A 26559-nucleotide genomic window follows, 5' to 3' on the forward strand; every position below is an offset into this window, starting at 1 on the left:
TAACACCAAGAACTGACAGAGAATTTATCTGAATGGAAGTCAGACAGCCAAGAAGTTGAAGTAGACCTGTTCATCCAGACTGGTAGGAGGGGCAGAGACAAGCAGCCTGGCGCGGGTCGCAGTGAGGAGAGCAGAGAGAGTTAGGCTCATAAGGCAATTGGGGGCACGTAAGGCATCTGGGGCGTGCAAGATCACAACAGGTGGACCTCAATACACAAGCGGCAGCTGGCAGACCCAGTGAGACTGCGATTGTGGAGCAGGACAGAGCGCACAACTCAGTATACCAGAGAAGGGACTGAGGTCCCATGGAGAACGGAGCTATCGCCATTGTTCCCTCCCACCCCACCCCCCCGACCCTACATACAATGTCACAATCTAGTGACTGGGGTGCCCCGCCCTGGTGAACACCTAACGCTCCACCCCTCACCGTAACAGGAGCGACCAGATCAAAAAAAAAAAAAAGAGAGAGAGAGAGACATGTCTCAAACAGAAGAATAGATCAATGCCCCAGGACTCATCATTTTAAGTAACCAAGAGATAGCCAACCTATCAGATGCACAGTTCAAAACACTGGTGATCAGGAAGCTCAGAGAATTGGTTGATTTTGGGTGCAAATTAGATGAAAAAATGCAGGTTACCATAAAAGAAATGAAGGAAAATGCACAGAGAACCAATAGTGATGGGAAGGAAACTGGGACTCAAAACAATAAAGTGGACAAGAAGGAAGAAAAAAACAACCAAACAGGAAAGATAGATAAATAAGAATTAAAAAAAAAACGAGGAGAAGCTTAGGAACCTCCAAGACATCTTTAAACGTTCCAACATCCAAATTATAGGGGTACCAGAAGAGGAAGAGGAAAAGCAACAGATTGAACACGTATTTGAACAAATAATAAAGGAGAACTTCCCCATTCTGGCAAAGGAAATAGACTTCCAGGAAGTCCAGGAAGCTCAGAGAGCCCCAAAGAAGTTAGACCCAAGAAGAAACACACCAAGGCACATCATAATTACATTAGCCAAGGTAAAAATGAAGGAGAGAATCCTAGAAGCAGCAAGAGACAAGGGGACAGTCACCTACAAAGGAGTTCCCATCACACTGTCAGCTGATTTCTCAAAAGAGACCTTACAGGCAAGAAGGGGTTGGAAAGAAATATTCCAAGTCATGAAAGACAAGGAAGGACCTATATCCCAGATTACTCTATCCAGCAAAGCTTTCATTTAGAATGGAAGGGCAGATCAAGTGCTTCTCAGATAAGGTCAAGTTAAAGGAGTTAATCATCACCAAGCCCTTATTTTATGAAATGTTAAAGGGACTTATCTAAGAAAAGAAGATACAGAAAAAAATATGTATAGTAAAAGGACAGCAAACTCACAATTATTAACAACCACACCTAAAACAAAACCAAAAGAAACTAAGCAAACAACTAGAACAGGAACAGAACCACAGAAATGGAGATCACATGGAGGGTTAGCAACAGGGGAGTGGGAGGAGGAGAGAGGGGGAAAAGGTACAGAGAATAAGTAGCATAGATTGTAGGTTGAAAATAGATAGGGGGAGGGTAAGAATAGTATGGGAAATGTAGAAGCTAAAGAATTTAAAAGTATGACACATGGACATGACTACAGGGGGGGATGTGGTGGGAGAGGGTGTACAGGGTGGAGGGGAGTGAAGGGGGGAAAATGGGACAACTGTAATAGCATAATCAATAAAATATATTAAAAAATAATAGTTAAAATAAATGAAAAAAATAAAATGTCAAATTCCTAAACCAGAAAATTTTATGAGAAAGAACTCTTTGTACCGTTAACTGGCAACACATGGGGAAAAAAATCTGAGTTAATACCAGAGTTATATCCCTATAACTGGATCTTTTAAAATTATTAATAGGTATTTAAACTATATAAATACTATGAAAGAGTAGGTATACAGAGTGGGGCGAAAGTAGGTTTACAGTGGTTCATATGGAAAATAATACAATAATAAATAATAATATAAAAATAAACTTTCACATACTCACAACTGTAAACCTACTTTTGCCCCATCCTGTATGTAGTGAAATACCAATTTCAGAAACTTAGATTGGCTGTTTACTTAAATATTGCTAGTCATAGCAGAATAAAAGGCAACAGCCTGAAAATAAAGTGAATATCCAATAATAGAGACATGGATGAGCAAATTACTTCCTTTTGGACTATTAGGAACTTTCCCCCACTTCCCTCAAATAAAGAAACACTGAATTACAGCAGTGGTTCTCAACTTTGGCCACACATTACAATCAGCTGGGAGCTTCCAAAAGATTCTTATGCCTCAGCCACATTCCCAGATATTCTTCTTTAACTAGTCTACAATGGAGCCCAGGCACAGATATTACTCTAAGGGGACTACAATGATTCTGAGTGCTCTCAAAGCTGATAACCACTGAATCAGAACTACTGGAGAAGACTTGGAGGTATTACTAAGGTAGAGAGCAAGGAAGGGTCACCCCATTCGGTAAAGCAAACAATGACCAAAACAAAGGAAGGAAGGAAGGAAGGAAGGAAGGAAGGAAGGAAGGAAGGAAGAAAGGGAGAGAGGGAGGGAGGGAGGGAGGGGAGAAAGGGAAGGGAAGGAAGGAGAACCTCGTATAAACAAAAAATTGTAGTATGTTTGTATATGATTATATGAATATAGAGAAAAGCACAAGAGTACACAAACAAAATTGAAATCATGAGTCACAGAAGAAAATAACACAAACCAAAAGCATTTATGTTAATCCCACATATGTAACACTGCATGCATGTGCATGTACATGTGTGCATAATAAAATCTGGAGAAAAAGAAATCTGCACACACTATTTGCAGGGACATTAACGATAAGTAAAAGGAAAAAGCAAACTGCATGTTATGTACAGCATAATTTTATTTACAAAAAAATAAATATGAACAAAACCATTTATATAATTTTATATGCATTAGTTAGTATAAAGCAAAAAAGCCTATTTATAATAGTTTATCCCAGGGGTGAGAGGAAGGTATAAGGAAGGTAGGAAGAGGTGATTAACTTTGCTTTTATAAAGTTTTACATAGTATGTTAAGCACATTATGTTTTTTCAAACAAATATGAAATAACCAAAATATAACTTTTATTTATGGGCTGTATTTTTTAAAATGCACATCACAGTAATTGACTTAAAATGACAGACAGACTATCCCTCAAAATTGAACAAATTCATATTCAGAGCAATCAATGTAAAAAGTATTCTTCCCATGAGATCTGCATTCTCATTTCAGTGAAAAGAAATACATGTAGTTTCTATTCAGCTGAGAGAATAAGAACTTTACAAGCTAACACAGAAATTCAAAACTACAATAATTTAAATTATATCTTTTACAATATGGATGCAATAGCCATAGATACATGGGACTACTTATGTATTATGTGCATTCCAAGGACACAGATAGATTGGTGACACCTGAATAACAGCAAGGTCATCAACTTTGCCTGATTCCAAGAAAATTTAAAAACATAAAAAAGAGCCCTGGCTGGCGTAGCTCAGTGGATTGAGCGTCGGCTATGAACCAAAGTGTCACAGGTTCGATTCCCAGTCAGGGTACATGCCTGGGTTGTAGGCCATGACCCCCAGCAACTGCACCTTGATGTTTCTCTCTCTCTCTTTCCCTCCCTTCCCTCTCTAAAAATAAATAAATAAAATCTTAAAAAAAAATTTTTAAAAGGCTAAATACCTAAAACTTTCCTAAAGTAGCAAAGAAATGTGTCAGAAAACAAGCAGCAGCTAAAGATGTAAAAATCATTTTTTTATAATAATAGGAATATTAATTAAAAGTAGACCATGATACCATATCTTTCACTTACTAGATTAGCAAAAACACTAAAGTTGGACAACATATTCTAATGACAAAGATGTAATTAATACTCTGACATACTGTTGATAGGAATACAAAACATTACCACCCCTATGAAAACATTTGGCAATATCCAGCAAAATTACATGTGCATTTACCTTTGACCTAGCAATCCCACTTCTAAAAATCTATCTTATAGCTATATTATCAAAATACAAAGAAATACATGCTCTTTATTCATTAGTAATATCTGCATAGCAAAAGAGTGAAAAGAAACTAACTGTCCAATAATAAAAAACCATTTGAATAAACTATGGAAAAATCTGCAAAATAGAATATTATACAGCTAAAAAAAAGGAATAAAGAATATCTATACACCACATGGTAAACTTGCCAGGGTAAAATATTAAGTAAAAAAGGCAAGGTAGAAAAGGTGTGCATAGTATATTATCATTTACCTAAGAAGAGGAAATTGGGATATAAACCTTTTTATATCTCTATATTTTTATATATTTAAACATTTTACTTATTTATTTTTAGAGAGAGAGGAGAGAAAGAGAAAAAGAGGGAGAGAAACATCCATGCATGAGAGATACATCGGCTGGTTGCCTCCCACACGCTCCCAACTGGGAATGTGGCCTGCAACCCAGGAATGTGCCCTGACTGGGAATCAAACCAGCAAACTTTTGGTTTGCAGGAAGGCACTCAATTCACTGAGCCACACCAGCCAGGACTATATTTTTATAAATTTAAATATATATATATATATATATATATATATCCCCACTGCCCTTCTTACATAAATGGTAGCATATACATAGTATATTGTACACTGTTAAAAAAAAAGATAAACCTCAAATAACAAAGCAGCTCTCTCCAAAACTAAAAATAATAATAATTAACAAAATCCTGATCAATGTCAGCTGTTGCTTGGACTATCCCACTTTTCAAGTGAAATCTTAAAGGATGGGTACTCTGGACAGATGCTATTTCTGTCTACCTACTATCTATTGCCCCTTCTGCTAACAGCTGGTCTCAATTTTTCTTTAGGAGAATCACCCCCTCACCATCCATTTTCAATTCATATGATTTGGGTGGAGCTGACCCAATAATCAGTGTAAACTCATGGTATAACATCAAGGATCTTTTAAACTATATTTTATTGATTATGCTACTACAGTTGTCCCATTTTTCCTCTCCCCTGTACCCTCTTCCACCTGAATCAATCAATCAATCAATCAATCAATCATCAGGTGTCTTAATTCTCACCATGCAACTATTCTCACATCTGTTCCTTTCTATCCCCAGGCTACCAGCTTGGCCTGAAGGAGAACTTAACTCTCCTCAGTATTCTTCAAATATGAATAAAGTGTAAAGAGCAGGCAAAGCTTGCTGATAAATAGCCAGACTCCACTATTTACTACTGTATAGCCTCAGACCCATTACTTAATATAAATTTAGGCATCTGTATCCGAAATAATGCCATCTATTTCATGGGTGTGTCAAGAAAAACAAGTTGGTAGAATGTGCTTAGCATAGTGCTGGGTACACAGCTGAGATACAAACATATCTATCATCATTATCCTCCCAAAACAATGTTTCAATCCCTCTCTTTGTCCCTCCCTTATTTTAGATAATAAACCTATTTATTATCTCTCTAAATAATAAAATCTGTAAGAAAAGTAAATTATAGAATAAAAATAATATTAATAGCCATAAACTTATTATGTGTCAAGCACTCTGTTCTGTTTTAAATGTACTAGTACTATCGATCTTCCCAACAACCCTATGAGGTAGGTAGTACGGTAGGTCCTCATTTAATGTTAATAGAATAGGTGACTTTAAGTGAAATGACACACAAGGATTTTACCACAGGCCAATTGATATAAACAAGAGTTAAGTTCCTATATAATCTCATTAACATTATAATAAAATGACCTTGAATGAAAGGATGTTCTTTGAGGACCTGCTGGATAATAATCCTTTTTAACTGTGTGGAAACCAATGCCAAGAGAAGTTAAGTAAATCACTTCGGGCAATGGAGTGGCTGAGATATGAATCTAGGCAACAAGCTCCAGAGTCCGTTCATGCTCATAACCATTACCCCATGCTATCTCTAATGAAGTACGGCTTTTAAAAATTATAGTTGCTAGGAGTTTTAATAATAATACCATGGGGATATTTTTATGCTACAATGTTGAGTAAAGAGGCATGATACGTAACTGTTACTACACAGTATCATCAGAAATATAGTATGTTTCTGATGGTAAGATTAGGGATAAAGTTTGTCCCTTCCTTATTTTTCTGTATGGTATATTTCTACAATTAAAACAAAGTATGTCTAATATCAGAAAATAATTTCCAAAATAAATAAGTTCTTTTAACTCCCATTTGAAACTCAATTCTGTTGCATTTCAGCCATCTCTATGTGACTAACTTATAATGGATCAAGGTTATAATTTAACATTTTGACTCCTACACCTTGATAGCTAGTCAAAATAAATAACAGGGATTAGTGATCAGGAGAAAAAATATGAAGGACATACAGAGGTGAGACTCTTTGTGTCGAAAACTTCATAACCTCAGAAAGGCAGTGAACAATGAACTGGTTAAGAGTGCTGTCACACGGCAGAAATCTCTTGCATTCAGAGAAAAAAGTTTTGTCCTTAAATTTTCAACTAATAAAATTATTTAATTAGAGGATTTGAAGAGTACTGTGTGTTATAAATTTGAAATATTCTGCATGTTGTGTTACTAAACTAATAGGAGAACATCCCTCAAACACAAAGATAAAGGCAAAATAAGAAAACAGCAACCACAGAATGTTTACATTCCTGCAACACTGATAGGAAATAAGGAGAGAAGATAAGGAATCTGACAAATGAAGCAGAAGATGGGACTGAGATTAAATTGTATCTGTACTACTGCCAGGTAGTACTTCAGCTATAAGTGTTAATATACATGTGTTCATGTCCAGGTTCATGTGTTAACAATATTATAATACATAATGTTCCATGCAAGTGAAGCAAATAGTCATTGGAGGTAAGAAACATGTGACTGCAATTTTCATCTTGGGCCATGGATGGAAATGGAGCCTCAGATGGGGTTTTGGGGTCAAACAGCTCTCCATGAAAAGGAACTGAGTTATAAAGAAAAGGAATATATAAATCTGAATGGTCCAGGGTCCCACTCCCACTGGCATGGCCATGAATAACCTGAATAAACCAAGTACTCGTGAACCTTTATTACCTCACCTGTTGCCACTGCAGCATGCAAGAACCGGGGCTGGGGTCATTATCCTGACGGCTTCTGTGAATTGCCTTTGTTTGCTAGCAAGCATGTCTGCCTGATCCCTCAATTGTTCTTCCTGTGCCCTGGCTACTGCCAAAATAGGCCATACCTTTCAAAAAGTAGTAAGATTTAGAAGAGGGAGTCAATAACTTGCAGGCTAGTAACAATTCAAATTTATGATCTTGAATATAGCTGGTCCCTAAGCATTGTTTATCAATCTTTACACTTAGCCTTGGTGAGCATTATCTCCCACTTTCCTCAGCAACTATTCCAAAACTCTGGTTGCATTCTTTTCACTCAGCAGAACTCACAATTTACTTAACCCTGAAAACTAAAGCAACCAAGTGATCACCTAAACTTCCCACTTCCCTTAACCCCAGTGAAACTTACCTCTATCTCCATCCACTCTCTCTTCCTTCCCTCCAGTCTGCTCGGGAAAGGAGGTGGCTATTCTCCTATTCCAGAGAACACTACCTGACCTCCTCTAGGTGCTTTGCTTAATCAATTCCTCAAAAAACTATTTCATTTTATCTCACTTGGGACTGGGAAACAACAGATAAAAACAATTTCTAAAATTATTATTAACATTCCTTAGTTCCTCAAGTTGAAAACAAATAAACCAAACTGCACGTGAAACTGATTACATTACCTCCCAAAAACAGGACGGCTCTCCAGTGACTTCAGAACACAGAACTTTGACTCTCTATACCCTTAGCGGGATGTAGTTAAGGACAAAATGATATGTAAATAAATTTTATTTTTTTAGTTACTTCAAATAATATCATTGTTTAACATAATATCAAGGTTAATAGTTTGAAATTATTTTCTTACATATAATATATTATGGTTGAGTAGGAGAATATTCTCAATCCTAGGACATGCATGCTGTAACTTTTAGGAATAAGGTAATATGATGTCTGTAACTTCTACAGAGAGAGAAAACAAGAAAGTGCAAGCATAAAGAAAAAATGCTCATAAAGGCTACACTGGTATATGGGAATTTATAATGCTATTCTTTTAGCTTTTCTGTACCCTCTCCTGCTGCTGCTCTTGCTCCTCCCATCATCCCCATGTTCCAGTGGTCACGTACACCAACCCTGGTGCGTGTGGAAGTAGAGTGCACCAGGCATCAACACCAGGAGGCGTGGATCATCGAGGGTCATCCTGGAGGATGACTATACTAGTTATCAAGGAAATCATGGGAAAGTGTTTTCTCAGAGCTTCAAAGATACAAATCTTCAGACTAAAAGGCCCATTAAGTACTAAGGAGAATGAAATAAGATCTACCTGGATACAAATCATAAAATTTCAGGTCTCTAAGAATCAGACAATTGTGAAAGTGTCACAGAAAAGAAAATGCTCACCTACAAAAAATAAAAATCAAACTACCACCAGACTTCTCATCAAATGAATGGTCAAAGACAAGTGAGTATTGCCTTAACAGTTATAAGAGAAAATATGTATCAACCCAGAATTCTAATTGTATCCAAATGAATGAATCAGCATGAGAGCAAACTAATGTCCCATCCAGAAATATAAAGAATCAGATTAGCCTCCACATAAGCATTATTAGGAATAAACTTGAAGCTGCACTCCAATAAAACAAGACAAAAAAGAGATGGTATAAGATGAAGGATGCTCTGGCTGGCATAGCTCTGCACGCAGGCCTGTGAACCAAAGGGTTGCCGGTTAGATTCCCAGTCTAGGGCACATGCCTGGGTTGCAGGCCAGGTCTCCTAGGCAACCACAGTAGGCAACCACACATTGATGTTTCTCTCCCTCTCTCTCTTCTTCCCTTTCCCCTCTCTAAAAATAAATAAATAAAACCTTAAAAAAAAAAGATGAAGGAAACACCATATCAACCCCAGAAGAGGAAAATTCCAAGGCAATGGCTGTACAGCATGCCAATAAATCAAATGGACCAGACTAGAATAGAATAACATGCAAAGGACAGTAGTACTGGGTGAGTAGAATAGAAATATCATAAAAATAATTAGTTAAGAAAAAAGGGCAGTTGGAAACTTCAGGAAAAACAAAAGACAATGTAACAAAGCAATGGCCCAAACAGAAATGAGTAAAGGGTGGTATGGTTTTACCAGTTGGGAGAGACTATAAGAAAAGAGGCTATATACTAAATACAGTCTCCTTAAAGTGGTCCATCCACACTGGACTCAAAAGAAGCAAATGCATCCTAGCACACTACTTAGCCCTGTACTGAACAACATTCGAAGAGTCATACTAATTGTTTTCAACTTTCAGAGTCAACCTTTAGATGAAAGACTTTATTGCAACTGCAAAACAAAATGTTAGCAACCTTGACAATTTAAAAGTAAACAAGTAACTGATAAAATGTGGAAGACAGATGAAGAAAGCAAAAATAAAAAAGGGGTGCTTTATTAGTATATTTTATATAAATAAGGAGATATGAAGAAACTCATTATAGATATAATTATATTTAGTATGTAAAAAATATATAATTATCAATATTTGGAAAGAAGTAAAAGAAGAGATGGAGAAAGGGAAAGTAGTGTAATGAACTAAATTCTCTTCTTTCATATAAGACAATCAACTAAGTTAATCGAAAAAAGAGAACTTAAGTATTCTTAACAACAAAGTTATGTCTTGAACATATACTCTCCACTGTTGATGTTTAGAAGACACTATGCTAGCTAAGTCTGGACTGACCCTCTCTCCACACCTCTTCTGGACATTGGTCATGTGTGCTTATGTGCAAAAAGGTGCATGAGAATGTATCTGCATGTTTGAGTGAACATAATATGTGTATATATTTCAACTAAATGCCTAACTTTATTTTATTTCAGAATTTTTGTCTAAAAATATCACTGGCATGCAAGAAGTACCATATTTTGCCATATATAATGCATACCCACATTTTTGGCCCAAACTTTCAGGAAAAAAATCTTTCATTTTAATTTTTTATTCAATTATTTATTTATATTTAGATACTTGTTTTTGTATTATAAAGGAGTTTTTTAGCATTTATTTTTAAATATATTATGGTACAAGAAATTTTATGTAACAAAACACAAGTACAGATAAAAGGTATTTCAGATACTACCCACATATTATACGCATCCTTATTTTTCCCTCAAAATTTTGAGCAGAGGCCCTGGCTGGGGAAGTTCAATGGACTGAGTGTGGGCTGCGAACCAAAGAGTTGTTGGTTTGATTCCCAGTCAGGGCACATGCCTGGGTGATGGGCCAGGTCCCCAGTGGGGGGGCACATGAGAAGCAACCACACATTGATACTTCTCCCCTTCTCTTTCTCCTTCCCCTCTCTCTAAAAATAAATACATAAGATCTTTACAAAAAAATGGGCAAAAAAGTGTGCATTATACACAGTAAAATACAGTAGTCAGAAAGGAAGACTAAGATTAATTGATATTTAATCTGTTTCTCCAATGTTTGTAAAAGATTACTCAAATCAACCTACCATCATACAGGAAAATGGCACTGCTTCTCATTGTACAAATGCTCATGTTAATCCAAATGAAGTGAGAAGTGCATTTGATTTTAAGGAATACTGAAGGGTGGCAGGAGGAGGAGGCAGTACACCTGTTTGAAAACTATTTTAAGGATCTTAGGATAATTTCACTCACGCGCACACACACACACACACACACACACAACAGAATAAGTAAATGCACATTGGTGAACCTCACAAATCTACAGGAGAATTTAACAGATGAGAACAGTGAGCAGACACTTACAGCTACCATCAGGAAGCACTTTCTAATTGCAGCTACTCAACAACAGAAATGGATGACCTATAAAGATCTGATCTTCCAGGACTTCATTATATAAATAAAGACCAGAAATCATTTGTCTGTAATGTTTAAAACTGGTGGAAGATTAGACTAAATAATTCCTATGATAATAACTATTATTATGAGAGTTCTAATAAATTTTGACTTACCAACATCCATTGCTGTTTCCATGAAGCTTTTCTGTCGTGAAGCAAACTCTGCAAGCAATTTTTGCTGCCTCTCTCTAGCCTTTTGTCGCCTAGGTCAAACAGAAATAAAGTGATAAGTACCAACCATGCTAAAGACTTACCTGTTATCTCTCAGGAGTACATAACATGCGAAAAGGCCTTGGTACACAGTTGAGAACAACATGAACTATATATTAAATTTCATGAAGGTTGCACTGCTTTTTTAAAATCCTCTTCTGAGGATATGTTTACTGATTTGAAAGACAGGAAGGGAGAGGGAGAGAAAGATGGGGAGAGATGGGTGGGGGAGGGAGAGAGAGTAAGAGACAGAGAGAGGGAGGGAGAGAAACATCAATGTGAGAAACATTGATTGGTTGCCTCCCACACATGCCCCAACCAGGGATATAACCCACAATCTAGGTATGTGCCCTGACCGGGGACAGGACCCAAAAACTTCTGGTGTATGGGACAACACTCCAACCAACTGACCCACCTGGCCAGGGCAGGATTCCACTGTATTAAAATGGTTCGATCCCCAGTTGGGGTGCAGTTGGGGTACATATGGGAGGCAACCAATTGATGTTTATCACATTGACATTTCTCTCTCACATCTCTCTCTCTCTCTCTCTCTCTCTCTCTCTCTCCCTCTCTCTCTCTCTCTCTCAAATCAATGGAAACAAGTCCTTGAGTGAAGATTTTTAAAAACATACTTTGAAAATCACTGGCTTAAAGATAAAAATAAAATTCAAAATTTATTTTAAAATGTGAAATAATAATTAAAGTAGAAAATTTGGATTACCAACACCACAACTTCCTAAGCATATGTCAATTGGTAGCATGAGCTAGAAAAGTCTTTTTAGCAAGGAACTGAAATTTTAACCCCAGGAACAAATAAGAGCAAACTGATTTCTAGAAGAAGCTATGATGTTTAGATATGAGCAGAATCTAGAAGATAAGAATAGTCAGATTTACTCTCAACTTCACAACAGACCTCTCCTTATAGAGAATGAACAGAGAAGCCAGGAAGCTTCCCAGTTTCTACAAGGAAATGCTCCAAGTTCAGTTTATTTTGTTTTAAGTAAAAGAATATGAAATAGTCTCAAATATAATATAAAGAATTAAACTATATTCCAAATCTTAGCATGAATATTCCTTTGGATTTAATTGCTGGTGGGAGGGGGGCTACAGGGCAGAGGGGAATAAAGGGGAGATAAATATGGGACAACTGTAATAGCTAGCATATTTGATAAAATATATTTAAAAATAATAATTCACTATATTCTATTTATAACTAATCCCTTATCTACTTCCAAAGAATATTTTAACTTGAGGCTGGCAAAAAACAAAAAGTACAACAGAACTATACACAAGAATAAGAAAATAAAAGTAAACTAATAAAATAAGCAGATAGGCTTCCCTAGATTTGGGAAGACTAACAATATTAATGAGCGTAAAAGTTTATCCAAAGCTAGGAAAGGTTCAAAGAGTAATTTAAAACAAGAGGAAAGGGAGGGGGAGAAGAAAAAGAAAAAGGATTAAAAGATGAGTTAAATATTAACTCATTGCAAGAGACAAACTTTTTAGCTAAACAAAACTCAAAATGGGACTTACCATAGCCCATGACACAAAGGACACTAAAAACATAATGAATAGAGTATACTATTGCAGTTTCTTTTCATGACTATTTATTATATCTATACTCCAAAAGTCAAAGCATTTCATTAAACTGAGATTCTATGAAGTCACTTCTATGGGAAACCTAAAAGAATTCTTCTATTAATCTGAAATGATTCAAGTATATAGAATGGAGAATTTAGAAGAAAGGAATGCTAATAGTAATTTTTAGAGTATTCATACATCTGCTCTCATCTAATTAATGGAGATAATCACAAATACCTATAAAGCCAAGTGCTGTGGTCCACCTTACTGTAAGAAGTTACATATTTATGCCAATAATATTCAAAAGATTTTTAACACTCCTTTTTCTAACATTTACTTTAAGTTAGGATACATTTAAGAAAAGTCACTTGATTATTTTATAACTATAACTCATATGTTTTACATTGTTTTTCAACTAAAATATTACCCAGGCCAATCCTTCATTCACCTTACTAATCAAACTTACTATTTCAAAGAAGTTAAATCCGCTCCTGCCCTTCCTTCCCTCCTGAACACGGAGAGCGGCAACAGTGGCCTGGCACAGGGTATCGAAGCCCAACGGCCTGGCAACAGGAGGGCATTCTTGTGTGGTAAGATTACAAGAAATTGGTTATGTAAAGGGAAATTCATCAAAACAGTAATATATATTGAGGATTACAGGTGCCAAGTATCTCACCGTGGGAAAGTAACAAATATAGAGAGAATACAAAAATGACTCTCATGGTAGTGAATTAAAATTGGAATTATTAGGGTAAACTCAAGGTTTTTAATACCTCCCTCCACACTCCCTCCATCTACACCCTCCCCACTGCCCCCCTCTGTCTCACACACACACAACACATGCAACTTTCCCTAGTTCTGTCTACTAAGAGAATCTGAGAATAGCTATACCTCATCAGAATCAGGGCATGGATTGTGTTTTCTAATACCATTCTCTATTAACATAACGAGGAATCCTTGGAGAAATGGGTGATTCTTGTGCCTGAAAATAAAAAAATGCTCAAAGAATGATGTGGATAAATCCAAACCAGCTTGAAGGGACTCCCACTGCTCAAATCTACAACAATTTGAGCATCAAAATGAGTAACGAGCCGTACTGCATAAAACAAAATAGGAATCCATAAATCCAGACTGATATAAATAAATGAATGAATAAATTCAAAGTTGATGAGGAACACATTATTGCAGCATCTCAAAATATCTCACCACAAATTATGTATTAATGACAAAGTGGGAAAAATTGGTAACTTGACAGTGAAGAAGTCTGGCAGACATCCCCTTAACCAAGTAATCAAAGTTAATCGCCAATGAAACAAACTAAAATCACGTGACACCCAACGAGCTACAATGAACAGACAACAGCACTTCCTTGATATTCCTGCCAGGGATGCATAACCTTAATCAAAACATAAGGGGACAGTAGATAAGCCCAAATTGAGGGATATTCTACAGTGTTACCTCCCTGTAATCTTTAAAAGTGCCAAGGTCAAGAAAATAAAAATTGAGGAAATTATTCCATATTGAAGGAGATCAGAGACATAACAACCAAATGCAATGAGTAATTCTGTAGTGGATCTTTTTAAATGCTATAATAAACATTATTGGAACAACTATCAAAACTTGGGATTTAAGGATTTTATCATACTCAAATAAAATGTTAATTTCCTTATTTGGAAAGCTGTATTGTGATTATATAAGAAAGTGCCCTTATTTCTAGGAAATACGCTATAACGTATTTCAGTGTAAAGCAATTTACTCTGAAATGGTCCAAAAAGTTATTTGTACTATCCTTGAAATATTTCTACAAGTTCAAATTTTCTTTAAAATGAAAAGGTTTTAAAAATTAAATCCATCCTCAGAAGAGAAAAATTTGTCCCCACAGAAGAAATGGAAATAAACAGCAATATGCTGCGGATGCTCAAAGCATTCTCTGAGGCCTTCAAAAATGCAATGAGCGACAACAGACTTGACAGGATACATGTTTGGTCTCCTATACCTCTACTTTGTAAATTTGTAAGTTTTAGCAGGTTTCTTTAATTAAAATACTCAGTTATGCCACTTTACAGCTCACCTTTAAACATGTACGTTTACATTAAGAATATATCCATAAGAGAATATTTCAAAAAACAAACCCATATATCAAACATAAGAAAACCTCAAATGTAACTGCTTGATGCTAGTATTAAAATGCATTTCCACACGAGCCTGGAAGATGGTAAGATCAGCAATAGTGGCTGTCACCTCGTGAGACTAAGCAGAGAGAGAACCCAATCACACTATGTCTAGACTTGGACATACATAAACAGTGAATAAATAAATGGGTGTTGCTTTAAGCTTCTAAAAAATGCATGTCTATATTAGCTTTCTATAGTTTCCAGAAAAGAAATGTCATTGTTATTTTTCTATTGTGAATTTGTTCTTAATTCAGGTTATTCCTTTCTAAAATTGGGCATAGATATGAATAAAGCCATAAATAAGCTCTGGCAGATTCAGTACAACTCAAGAATTTTCCATTATCCCAGAGGTTGCATAATGTTACAACCATCTAAGGTTTCCTATTTGTACCTTGTTTTCTATGGAGTTTATCTATTAGAAAAGTGATGCCAAGTTTGTCTATAGGTTAGGGAATGGGTCATCATTAAGTGTTTATGAATTATTCTGCCTTTATTATGAAACTTAATCCCAAACTCAAAATAAATTAAGAAAAGACAATGTGGGAAACAGACTGAGATTCAAATAGATTCATCTTAATCCTTAGCAGTCTGCTGCAGACTTAGTTTCAAGATGTTGTCAATACCATCACCGCTCAAAGGAAAGAAAGCCTATTACGAAGAAAGCCTTAAAATTTTTAGAATATTATTTATTACAACAGCATTAGAGCTTTTGTAAAAATAGCATCTGAGCTATGTCCTCCAGTATCATATATATTATGAGTAATAATTACAAAATGCCTTTACCCAAATAAAATAAATTTAGACTCACTGAATGTTTATGTTCCTTTAAAAAAATTATTCTGTAACCAAAAGATCACAAATTTTAAAAAGGTTAGCAAAAACTAAAATTTAATTATTTTAACCTTTTAATTTTATCAGATCTATTAAATTCTAGAAAGTTACTGAATCAAAATTAATGAACTGTCAACTAAATTATGTTATTTATTTATTTTTTTAAATTGTTATTTATAATAATTCCTTTTATAAAGTACTATAAGAAATAAGAACTCTCCTAAATTCTTAATATACTAAAGCCTTTTATATATACTTGTAACACAAATTACCTATCTGTAACAAAATCACATCAGCAATAAAATGCAACTATATATGTAACTAAAACTGCTCCTGATATAGACCCCAAAAATGGCCTCCTGACTATAAGATTAAACAGGACAGCCAATCTGAACTGAACTTTTGTAGCATTTAACAATCTTGATAAGTTTCTTCCTTTCTGAACTTCCTCATGCCTACTCTAATGCCACTCTCTGAAATTTTCCTCCTACTCCACTCCTTTCGGTCACTTTTGTAGGTAATGCCTTCTTCAGTCACTCCCTTTAATGATTTTTCCTTGAGTCCTATATCAAGTGTTCTCATCTCTTTACTATACACACTCTTCTATATACAGGGCTTTAATTATTACCTATGTGCCAAATGTGTAGCTATAACTCAGAATTCTCCCCTAAGTCTCAAATGTATTTAACTGGATATCTTCACCTGGGTATCCCGCTTAAACTCAGTAATGTACAAAGCCGAGCATATCAGTTTTACTGTTAAGCCTGAGCCTAACTTCCCTTATCTTGGTAAAAAGGAACATCATCCAAGAAAGATTGTTTTAAATTTATAAATACCATGATTTAACAACAAATTAAAAGTAATGTAAAGTTCCAAAAGCGAGAGCCCTAAGTATGTTCTAGAGCAAAAGACATAAAGGAAAGGATAAACAAATGGGACTTCATCAAACTAAAAAGCTTCTGCATGGCTAAAGAAAAGATCAGCAAAATGAAAAGGGTACAAACCATATGGGAAAATATATTTGCAAATGATACCTTGAACAAGGTTTTGTTCTCCAAAATGTATAAAGAACTCACACGCCTCTACTCCAGGAAGACAAACAACCCAATTTAAAAATGGACAAAGGACCTGAACAGACACTTCTACAAGGAGGACATACAGAGGGCCCAGAGATATATGAAAGGATGCTCAGCATCACTAGCCGTCAGAGAGATGCAAATTAAAACCACAATAAGATACCACTTCATACCAGTCAGAATGGCCAACATAACCAAATCAACAGGCAGCAAGTGCTGGTGAGGATATGGAGAAAAGGGAACCTTAGTGCACAGTTGGTGGGAATGTAGACTGTGCAGCCACTACGCAAAACAGTATGGAATTTCCTCAAAAAACTGAAAATGGAACTGTCTTTTCAACCAGCAATTCCACTGCTGGGATCATGCCCTAAGAATCCTGAAACACCAATTCAAAAAAACCTATGCACCCCAATGTTCAGAGCAGCACAATTTACAATGGCCAAGTGCTGGAAGCAACCTAATTGCCCATCAGTAAATGAGTGAATTAAAAAACTATGGTATATTTACACAATGGAATACTATGCAGCAGGAAGAAAGAAGAAGCTCCTACCCTTTTCAATAGCATGGATGGAACTGGAGAGCATTATGCTAAGTGAAATAAGCCAGGGGGTGAAAGACAAATACCATATGATCTCACCTATAAGTGGAACCTAATCAACAAAACAAACAAGCAAGCAAAATATAACCCAAGATTGAAATAAAAAACAAACTGACAGAGGGGCAGGGGAAGGGGGGAAACAGGAGAAGGGCTGTCAAAGGCCATGTATAAAGGACACATGAACAAAGCCAAAGGGGTGAGGTTAGAGGGTAGGAGGCAGGGACAGGTGGGGTGGTGGGGGTGGGTGTCGTGGAAGAAAAATAGAGATAACTGTATCTGAACAACAATAAAAAATTACAAGAAAAAATAAAAAATAAAATTAGTGATCATACATTGGAAAGATTGGGAAGAACCAAAAGGAACTAAAACAATTATTTTTTATTTTGAGATATATTTAAAATATTTTTTTAAGTTTTCTTTTCTTACTTAAAGTTAAATTGGAAGACTGGTGTTTTTGGGAAAACGCTCTGGTTCCTGCAAGTTTTTTGCAATCTGACCAAGATCTCAAGCCAAAGACGGTGGTGATGAGTAGACTGAGAGTCATTCTTCAAACCTCTCCATTTTTTCACTGTGGAGAAAATTCCAGATTCCGAGGTCCATGGCAGTGAGACTTTGAAGGCTCTACACCTGCACTTACAAAACCTGAAACTGAGCCTTGCACCCACTCTGGGAGAGCATGGACCTGGTACCTGGTCCAGGGAGTCCAGTGCCAGTCTCCCATCAACATCTGGTGGAGGGATAGTGTCTACGATCCTGACTTAACACTGCTCACCATCTCTTATGACCCAACCTCCTGCCTACACATCTGGAATAACTGATATTCTTTTCTTGTGGAATTTGAAGATTCTACAGATAAATCAGTGATCATGGGAGGACCCTTGGAACACAACTACCAATTGAAGAATTCCACTTTCACTAGGGGGCCATCAATGCCTAGGGCTCTGACCATACCATGGACAGCAAATGTTACCTGGCAGAGCTGCACCTGGTGCATTGGAATGCAATCAAATTTGAAAACTCTGAGGATGCAGCACTGGAAGAAAATGGTTTGGCTGTGATAGTAGTATTTTTAAGTTAGCAAAACATCATTAAAGACCTACAGAAATTGGTGGATACATTGCCATCAATTAGGCATAAAGATGCCCTAGTGGAATTTGGGTCATATGACCCTGCCTGCCTGATGCCCCCCTGCCCAGATTACTGGACCTACTCCGGATCCCTGACGACCCCACCATTCTCCAAGTCCCTCACCTGGATCATTAAGAAGCAGCCTGTAGAGGTTGATCACCATCAGCTTGAGCAATTTCAGACCCTCCTTTTCACTTCCAAGGAGAGAAAGAGAAAAGAATGGTGGACAGCTTCCATCCCCTTTAGCCTCTCATGAATAGCACTGTCCGCTGCTCACCCTTCCATCATGATTATGTGCTCAGTACACAAGTGAGACCCAAGCTGATGACCAGCCAAGCGAGCCCCTAAATGCCCATTTCTATGTGGTGTTTTGCATTAATACATACTAGCTTTTAAAAAATTGTTAACTAAGACTGTTCTAAACACCTGCATTTAATACTAATTCTATATGTGCATTTCTTGGTAAAAAACAAATAAATAAAGTTGAATTGATAAAAGTTTTTTAAAACAGAGGGTAAATTATTAGATCCCTATACTATGAACAGAAGTAGCAACTTTTGCACAGGGACCTACAAGTTTAAGGCAGTAATTTAATGTTGGGTTCAGAAACTTGGGTTTTCTTACCTCCAACTAAAGCATACTACACACACAAGCACCAACTGCATTTGGTTCCACATTGATAGTACCATACAAACCAATCAGCTGTGATTATAGCCGCTAAACATCCAAGTGATTAGTCTTGGATGGCCAATAAGGAAGTTATATCAAATCGAACTGTACCACTCATGCTTACAACATTAAATATAAAAAATTACCTTTCTTCTTTGTCCAGTGTTTTTTTCTCTGCTGCAGTGATTTTTTTGGGTGGTACAGGAGGGGTCACTTTTCTACAAATCTCTTCAATGATACGTTTGTTCATTCTGCTTTGCAATGCAGCTTTTAGTAAAATTCTTTCTACTGCAGTTATACCATCTCCATGACTGTACTTAGGAATTTCTGGTTGAATTAAAATTTCTATGTCATCAAGCCAAGGAGGATAGTAGGAGTTTTGTTTTCCTGAGAGTTTGTGGTGAAGCTTAATGAGCAAAGACAATATGCTTTCTTTAATTTCCAAAATGGCTGTAGTTAACTGTGGAGCTGAACCAGGAGCAGACCATTTACTTGAAGTTTTGGGACGAACCACCTGATTTGCTTCACTGCTACTGCGATTGATGATCTCCTGGAACTTCTTCCTACGCTCTGCTACTAAGCTGAAAACTTGTGCTGTACCAGAATTCTACATTTAAAAAAAGGGGAAGAAAGAAATCAAGAGAAGTTATTCCATGTCAAGTTTAAAAACATATTAGTACTTCTTGTTCCAAAGGTAATGTTCAATAGATTTTCTCTTTAAGGATATTTGACCCTTCACCTCTCTTGCTCAAATATACTTAATCCCACTCAATCTGAAAACAACAATAAAAAGAAATAAGATTATTAAAAATAACACCTCTTTTGCAACCTCCTGGGCCTATCTACCAGAGATAGAACTGGTAGCAAACACAAGGCCCACAGACCAAATCTGGCCCTCCACCTTGTTTTATCCAGCCCGGCACCTTGTTTCTACCCAGCAGCAGGGCTGAGCTCTCACTTAACTGCTAAGGAGTAGTTATATTTATACAGTCCTAAAATTACATTCGGCCCTTTGAAGGCAACTGCGAGGCTGATGTGGCCCCAGTGAAAATGAGTTTGGCACCCCTGATCTCTAGTCACATTAAAGAGGAATCATAAACTAAGTTCCTTATCTGTTTAAAGGAAGAAAAGATGTTCTACCAACATTCATCATGAATACTATACTCTATTAACTTTTAGAAGATTGCTATATTTTCCAGTTAAGGGGCAAGTCAAAGAACATGAATAGAGGACTCAGGGCATGGACAATGGGGTGGGGATTGACTGTGGGAGCAGGGTGGTGAGGCGGAGAGAGCAATGGGGAAAAAGTTGGGACAACTGTAATTCAATAATAAAAAATAATTTTAAAAAGAAGGCCTGGCTGGTGTGGCTCAGTGGATTGAGTGTCAGCCTGAGAATGAAAGGGTCACTGGTTTGATTCCCAGTTAGGACACATGCCTAGGTTGAGGGCCAGGTCCCCAGTAGGGGGGGCTCAAGAGGCAACTACACATTGATGTTTCTCTCCCTCTTTCTCCTTCCCTCCTCCCCTCCCTAAAAATAAATGAAATCTTAAAAAAAAATAAAAAACAAAAAGAAGAAAGAGTACTAAAATATAAAAAATTATAAATTAATTTTTTCTAAGTTAATCTGAAGTGTTAATTTCATTTTTAAGAAACTCAAAGGTTTGAAAATTCTAACATATATAAAGTTACTAACATGAAATATAAAGATGAAAAATCAAATTGATCTGTTTCATATTTGAATGTAACTATAATTTGTTATTTGAACAGATTTTTTAACACTATTTTTCTTGATTCATTTTCTAAATAGCCTTTTTGCTAAAGCAGTCAGACTGCATTAGGTCTCTTAGAAATCGTCTTTTTAAAAATAAAAAAAAGAAAAAATAAATAAAAAAAAAGAAATTGTCTTTTTAATTAAGATACAAGTCAGTTTAATGGATTTCATTAATTTTTAAAGCAAGAATAGAAAGAATGTGCCAATATTACTTGAGCTTTTATGAGGTAAATTATAACATACACTATTTTTCAAACAACCAAGCTGTTTTTCTAAGGACTCTCTACCAGCATAATAGGCAAAAGCTCTTTCTTATAAAGATTCCAGTATTTTCATCAAAATTCTTTATGATGTTCACAGGAAGAACATATTGTCAAAGGCAAAGAAAGCTCCTACAAATGGACTCTACAATGAGAAATGTCTGATTAAATGTTCTCTACTCTCAAAAAATATAGATTGTAGGAATCAGAGGTGTTTAAGTTTAGTTCTTTGGCATGTCATTTCAAGATATTTCATTTCTGCTTTTTAAAAATTAATTAAGCTACACACCTGGCTGGCTTAGCTCAGTGGATTGAGCGCGGGCTGGGAACCAAAGTGTCCCAGGTTCGATTCCCAGCCAGGGTACATTCCTGGGTTGCAGGCCATAACCCCCAGCAACCACACATTGATGTTTCTCTCTCTCTCTCTCTCTCTCTCTCTCTCTCCCTCTCTCTCTCTCTCTCTCTCTCCTTCCCTCCCTCCTTTCCCTCTCTAAAAATAAATTAAAAAGTCAAAAAAAAAGAAAAATACAATAAAATTTGAATAAAATGTAGCACCCATCCTTTAAAAAAAAATTAATTAAGCTACATGCAATAAGAAAGCTGATTTTCAAAATAAGTCCAAATATACAATATATGGAGTTTAAGGTTTTGGGGTTTATTTTATCAAAGTTAATTAATTGCCATCGAAGCAAAAAAAAAAATGATAAATGGCCATGCTGCCAGCAAATAAAGCTTAAATTTATTTTGACTTAGGAAACATTTATTTTTAAGATGTTAGTAACAATGCTAAATATAAACAGACCCAAATGTACTGCTTATAATTGGTCTAAAATACTTCTAACACTATTAAGAGAAACTCACTATTAAATAAATATACAGTATTATTTTCTAAGCTCAATAACATAAATTATCTTTACAATTATGCCTAAATCACTATATAAAACACACACACAGGAAAGAAACATTTTAATTTAAGCATATTAATTAAACATACATATAGACATACAAATGCTTCAATGTTTTTCCACACCTCCAGTTAAAGCCATATTGCTAGTTAATGCAAAGATCATATACATCTACCTCTCTTTGAAGAACTTTAGGCCGTCGTGAACTCTGGCAGATTAAAGGAAAAAGATAGGTGAGGCAGAAGTTGCTTAGATATATCAGAGGAAATAAAAGACAATTCATAATTATCTATAATCACATTTATTTTTGTTTCGGATATCACAGGATGATCTAAACAATATATCTATCCCAACATAACATAAAGCCTTTCCTTTTTTCTTTCTCTTTTACACTTACTTGTAAAGACCCCAAGCTATCAGAGCTGGTACTTGCAGGTGATTCTCTCTTCACTTCAGGAGCAGTCTCTGGGACTCTCACTCTAACATAGTTTATAAAGTGTCGCATGTTGGATACTAAATTGCTGCCAGGAAACCAACTGTCATGACAACGTTCTGGTCCACATAATGATGCCTAAAACACAGACGTAATGAATATCAAGTTTTGTCAAGTTAGGTCAAAACTATAATTGAAATATAACAAGCCCAAATAATCATCCACTGTCTGTCATTTTCCTAAATCCCTCTAGCCTCATCCACAAATTATAAAGTGCTTATAAAACCAAATTCAAATACAACATACAAGAACAAATTTCTCAATATTAATAGGTAAGTTCAATAAAAGTCAGCTAAATTTCTCCTGAAAAAGTATACTTTTCAATCTGAAAATGCTAACAGTACAGAATATTTTTCCTCACCCATTAGTAACAACTCATCATACAGCCAAATAATGGTAATTTGGACTAACTGTGGAAGAAAGTGAAAAATCAGCTAAAAGTCTGACCTAGTCTTAGAGGAATCGTAATGATCCTTTAATATCTATGGAAGAATATATGTTGACTCAACTTAGACTACAGAGTACTGCCTAGTCTTTTTACTTGCTTGTTTTTTGCTGTTGTGTTGTATTTTGTCTTTTTTGAAGGGAGGAAATGAGGATATCTTACATAGTAAGATGAATTTGTAGAAACAATTGCTTTTATGTAATAATACTTCTAAAGTCCCCAAAGACCTTAACTTGTATACTTAAGTACTACCTTGTTCCCATAAAACAATAATAAAAACAAAAACTCCATTAATTTAAAATCTTAAAAAAAATTTGCTACTCAAAAATGATCCCTAATCAAATTATTAGACTTTCTAGACTGAAGTGATTATTACCAGTAATCAATATTATTAGCATAACACAAAAAATTCATTAACTACTTTTCTCAAATCTATATATCATGAATTTACAAATTTCAAATTCAATAATTCCACAAGTAGAGTTTAGCATGTCAGTGAAACCTCTAAAAACCCATGAATTTAAAGATCAAAAAGAGCCTTTACCAGTAGTTCCCAAGAAGATCATATAAGTATTCATAAATACATTTCAAGATAATATATTACCTTTACTAAGGCATGTTATAATGTCAATATTTAAAATATAAGGAACTATTTACCTCTTCATCTGATTCCTCGTCAGCTGAATTTTCAAGTCCTAATTCAATCAGGTATAAAACCATGCAGAGTACATGTTCTGACAGATTTTGATGATCCATCAAAATCTTTAAAAGAGGAAAAAATGCCTCATAATTACTTTTTTCCACAAAATATTTTTCCTTAAGTATCCCAAAACATTTTACTGTTATAGATGAAAATAACAAACATATATATAAATACATAAGATGATCAAACATGTAAGTAAAGCTACATTTTGGTGAAAAGACAAACTAAAACCAAAAACACAGGTTCCCCTGCAAGATTATGTATATTTTAAACAATATGTAGAAATAAGAGTCCACTGATATCCTAAAGGTTAACACATTAAACAGTCCACTAAAGCCATTATCATAAATATACTAATATCTAAAAATAATTCAACAAGAAGTTTTTACATCCTAATTTGTTGATACTCTTCTACTGATGACAAGGATATAAGATAAATATGTTTGTTAAATAGGATAGATAATTCATGCAAATGTGCTTATCATAACACCTGGCATATATCTGAGATCACAGTAAATGTCTGTGAACATTAATGTTCTTAAAATCTATCTCTAAAATTAAAATTCTGAGCCTGAGTATTTTGTGTTTATATGGGTGAGAAAGAAAAAAGAAATGCAAATGGTAGGAAGAGGCTTCTCTCAGGAAGCATCAGTAAATCTGATCTTATACATGGATTGCACAACACAAGGCTTACACATCTTATGCAGGATTGCGGGGCTAACCTATACCAATCACTCATTTGATACGATGCAACAAACTACTAACCAGAATGGACTGGTAGCTATTATGTTGTCCTCACTGTAAAAAAGCCATCTAGCCAAATGATGGAAGGGGTAAGAGGAAAACGTTCTGCAGGGAGTGGCACTGTCAGCTGTAGGTGAGATTGCAAAGGGAAAAAAAGCAAGCAGTATAGGCTGAACCTAATAGAAACTGCCCAACTCGCTGAGGGGTCTTGATAGGACTTGGTCACTTAGGAAATAATCTATTATGATTAAAAGAATAAAGACTTTAAATACACTTACTTTCTAATGATTATTTTGACTACTGAGAAGGCTTTTTCATTCATTTTTTTGTGGCAGAGTGGTAAGGAGCATAGACTTGCAAAACCTTTTGAAAACACGATGTTTTTTATATAAATTCTGTTTATATCTAACAATTTGACCTTGAGCAACAGATCCTGGCCTTAACTCTCTCATCTTTAAAACTGGAATAATAGTCCAGAATCATTGTAAAAATTACATGACTTAATATGTATGATTTGCTTAATACAGTATCTAGCAACCAGTGTTCACCAAATAGTAGGTGGTGGAGGTGGTGGGAGGAGCAAGAGCAGCAGTAGAAGCGGGTGAAGGCTGGAAGGCAACCAACGTCATCACTGTTTCCAATCCACTACTTTCTAAGAGGGGAAAAACCAAGGCTCAGCCACACACTCTGCTAGTGTAAGCAATACCAGAACACAGACTTCAGGCTCCAGTGATTACCTATCATTACTACACTGCCTCCTCTTGAAAAATAAGACATTATAAACTAAATTCAAATAAATTTTGGTCTGAAATCCTGTGACTTTCCATTTTACACCTCCAAACAAGTAACATAATAGCTAAGAAAAAATCATTAGATACTGCAAAAAAATTTTTAATGATTTTTTTGAGAAATTTTATTAACATGTTCTATATTAATGTTCTTCATTGAATTTATTGGGGCAACACTGGTTAATAAAACTATATAGTTTTCTATATTAATAATTTTTAAACATGGCAGGAGAGAAAATGGTTTACTGACATTGATTTGTAGAAAGTTGACCTGCCAATACAATGTCAACTAGAGAAGTTGTTATTATTATTATTATTATTATTATTAGAAAAGCTATTACAAAGTTCAGACTTTTAAAACTTTGTTCAAAATAATCTTGTAACAACTAAAACACTACCACTCTATTTTTAATAAAATATTGTTTTCACATTAAGCAAATAAAAAGATTGAAAAGTATAACCTGAAAAAATACAAATTATTTGAAGGCTTTTAAATTTTTAAATCATTAATTATTGACCTACTACTTATTAATTATGACAACACTCAACTTCACCATCGGAACTAGTTATTTAATCCCTAAAACTCAATTATCATATCTGAAAAATGAAAATAATAAAACTTTCATAAATTTTTGTGAGAATTAAAGTAATATATATAAGTATATATCAAGCATTTGAAACAAAATCTGGCACTAAGTAAACATTGAAAAATATCTGTTATTTGTAAAATAAATACAAATATCTTTTTAGTAAGAAAAATATTTTACTTTTTCAATGAAGAAAATTTTAAATCATTTTACTTAATAATCCTCCTGAAAATTAATGGAAAGAAGCCATTCAAGGTATTTTTTGAAGCACATGTCTAAAACTTAACAAGTGTAACTTTAACAAGTAAAATGAAAAACTACTGGGGTCATAGGGTAGAGCTGAAAAGAATGGGGAGATACAAAAATCTAAAAACATTACTTCATTACATAATGAACATTAAGAAAAACCTAAAGTATCTACTTAACTAAATTTAATATATATTTTCTTAAGTAATTAAAAAATGTGTATGCAGTAACTGGAAATATGTGCAACAAACATGCTTACTATTCTTTTTATATCTTTTACTTTTTCAAATGCTAATAAGGAAGAATAACATTTTTATATCAAATTATGTATTTATTGTTTCTGTAATTACTTTATAAATGTCTATAGTAATTTTCTCTATATAATGTAAG

At 35.2% G+C, this 26559-nt stretch overlaps 1 protein-coding gene and 1 pseudogene across 6 annotated transcripts in view; one reads left to right on the plus strand and one right to left on the minus strand.

Annotated features, from left to right (window-relative positions):
• Positions 1–26559, minus strand: part of UBR3 (ubiquitin protein ligase E3 component n-recognin 3) — a 203918-nt gene that overhangs the window by 77515 nt on the left and 99844 nt on the right. For 3 of the 6 annotated variants that reach the window (XM_036023319.1, XM_036023318.1, XM_036023320.1), the window contains exons 21-25: positions 23759–23863; positions 22561–22734; positions 22339–22371; positions 19372–19832; positions 11073–11161 (exon numbers count right to left, since the gene is read on the minus strand). In XM_036023319.1, the coding sequence (XP_035879212.1) occupies positions 11073–11161; positions 19372–19832; positions 22339–22371; positions 22561–22734; positions 23759–23863 (862 nt within the window). The remainder of the gene's footprint in view (positions 1–11072; positions 11162–19371; positions 19833–22338; positions 22372–22560; positions 22735–23758; positions 23864–26559) is intronic. The other 3 variants (XM_036023323.1, XM_036023322.1, XM_036023321.1) reach the window with 1 other exon arrangement.
• Positions 17592–19026, plus strand: LOC114494019 (annotated as a pseudogene).

This window comes from Phyllostomus discolor, chromosome 4 (genome assembly GCF_004126475.2).
Source record: "Phyllostomus discolor isolate MPI-MPIP mPhyDis1 chromosome 4, mPhyDis1.pri.v3, whole genome shotgun sequence".
NCBI lineage: Eukaryota > Metazoa > Chordata > Mammalia > Chiroptera > Phyllostomidae > Phyllostomus > Phyllostomus discolor.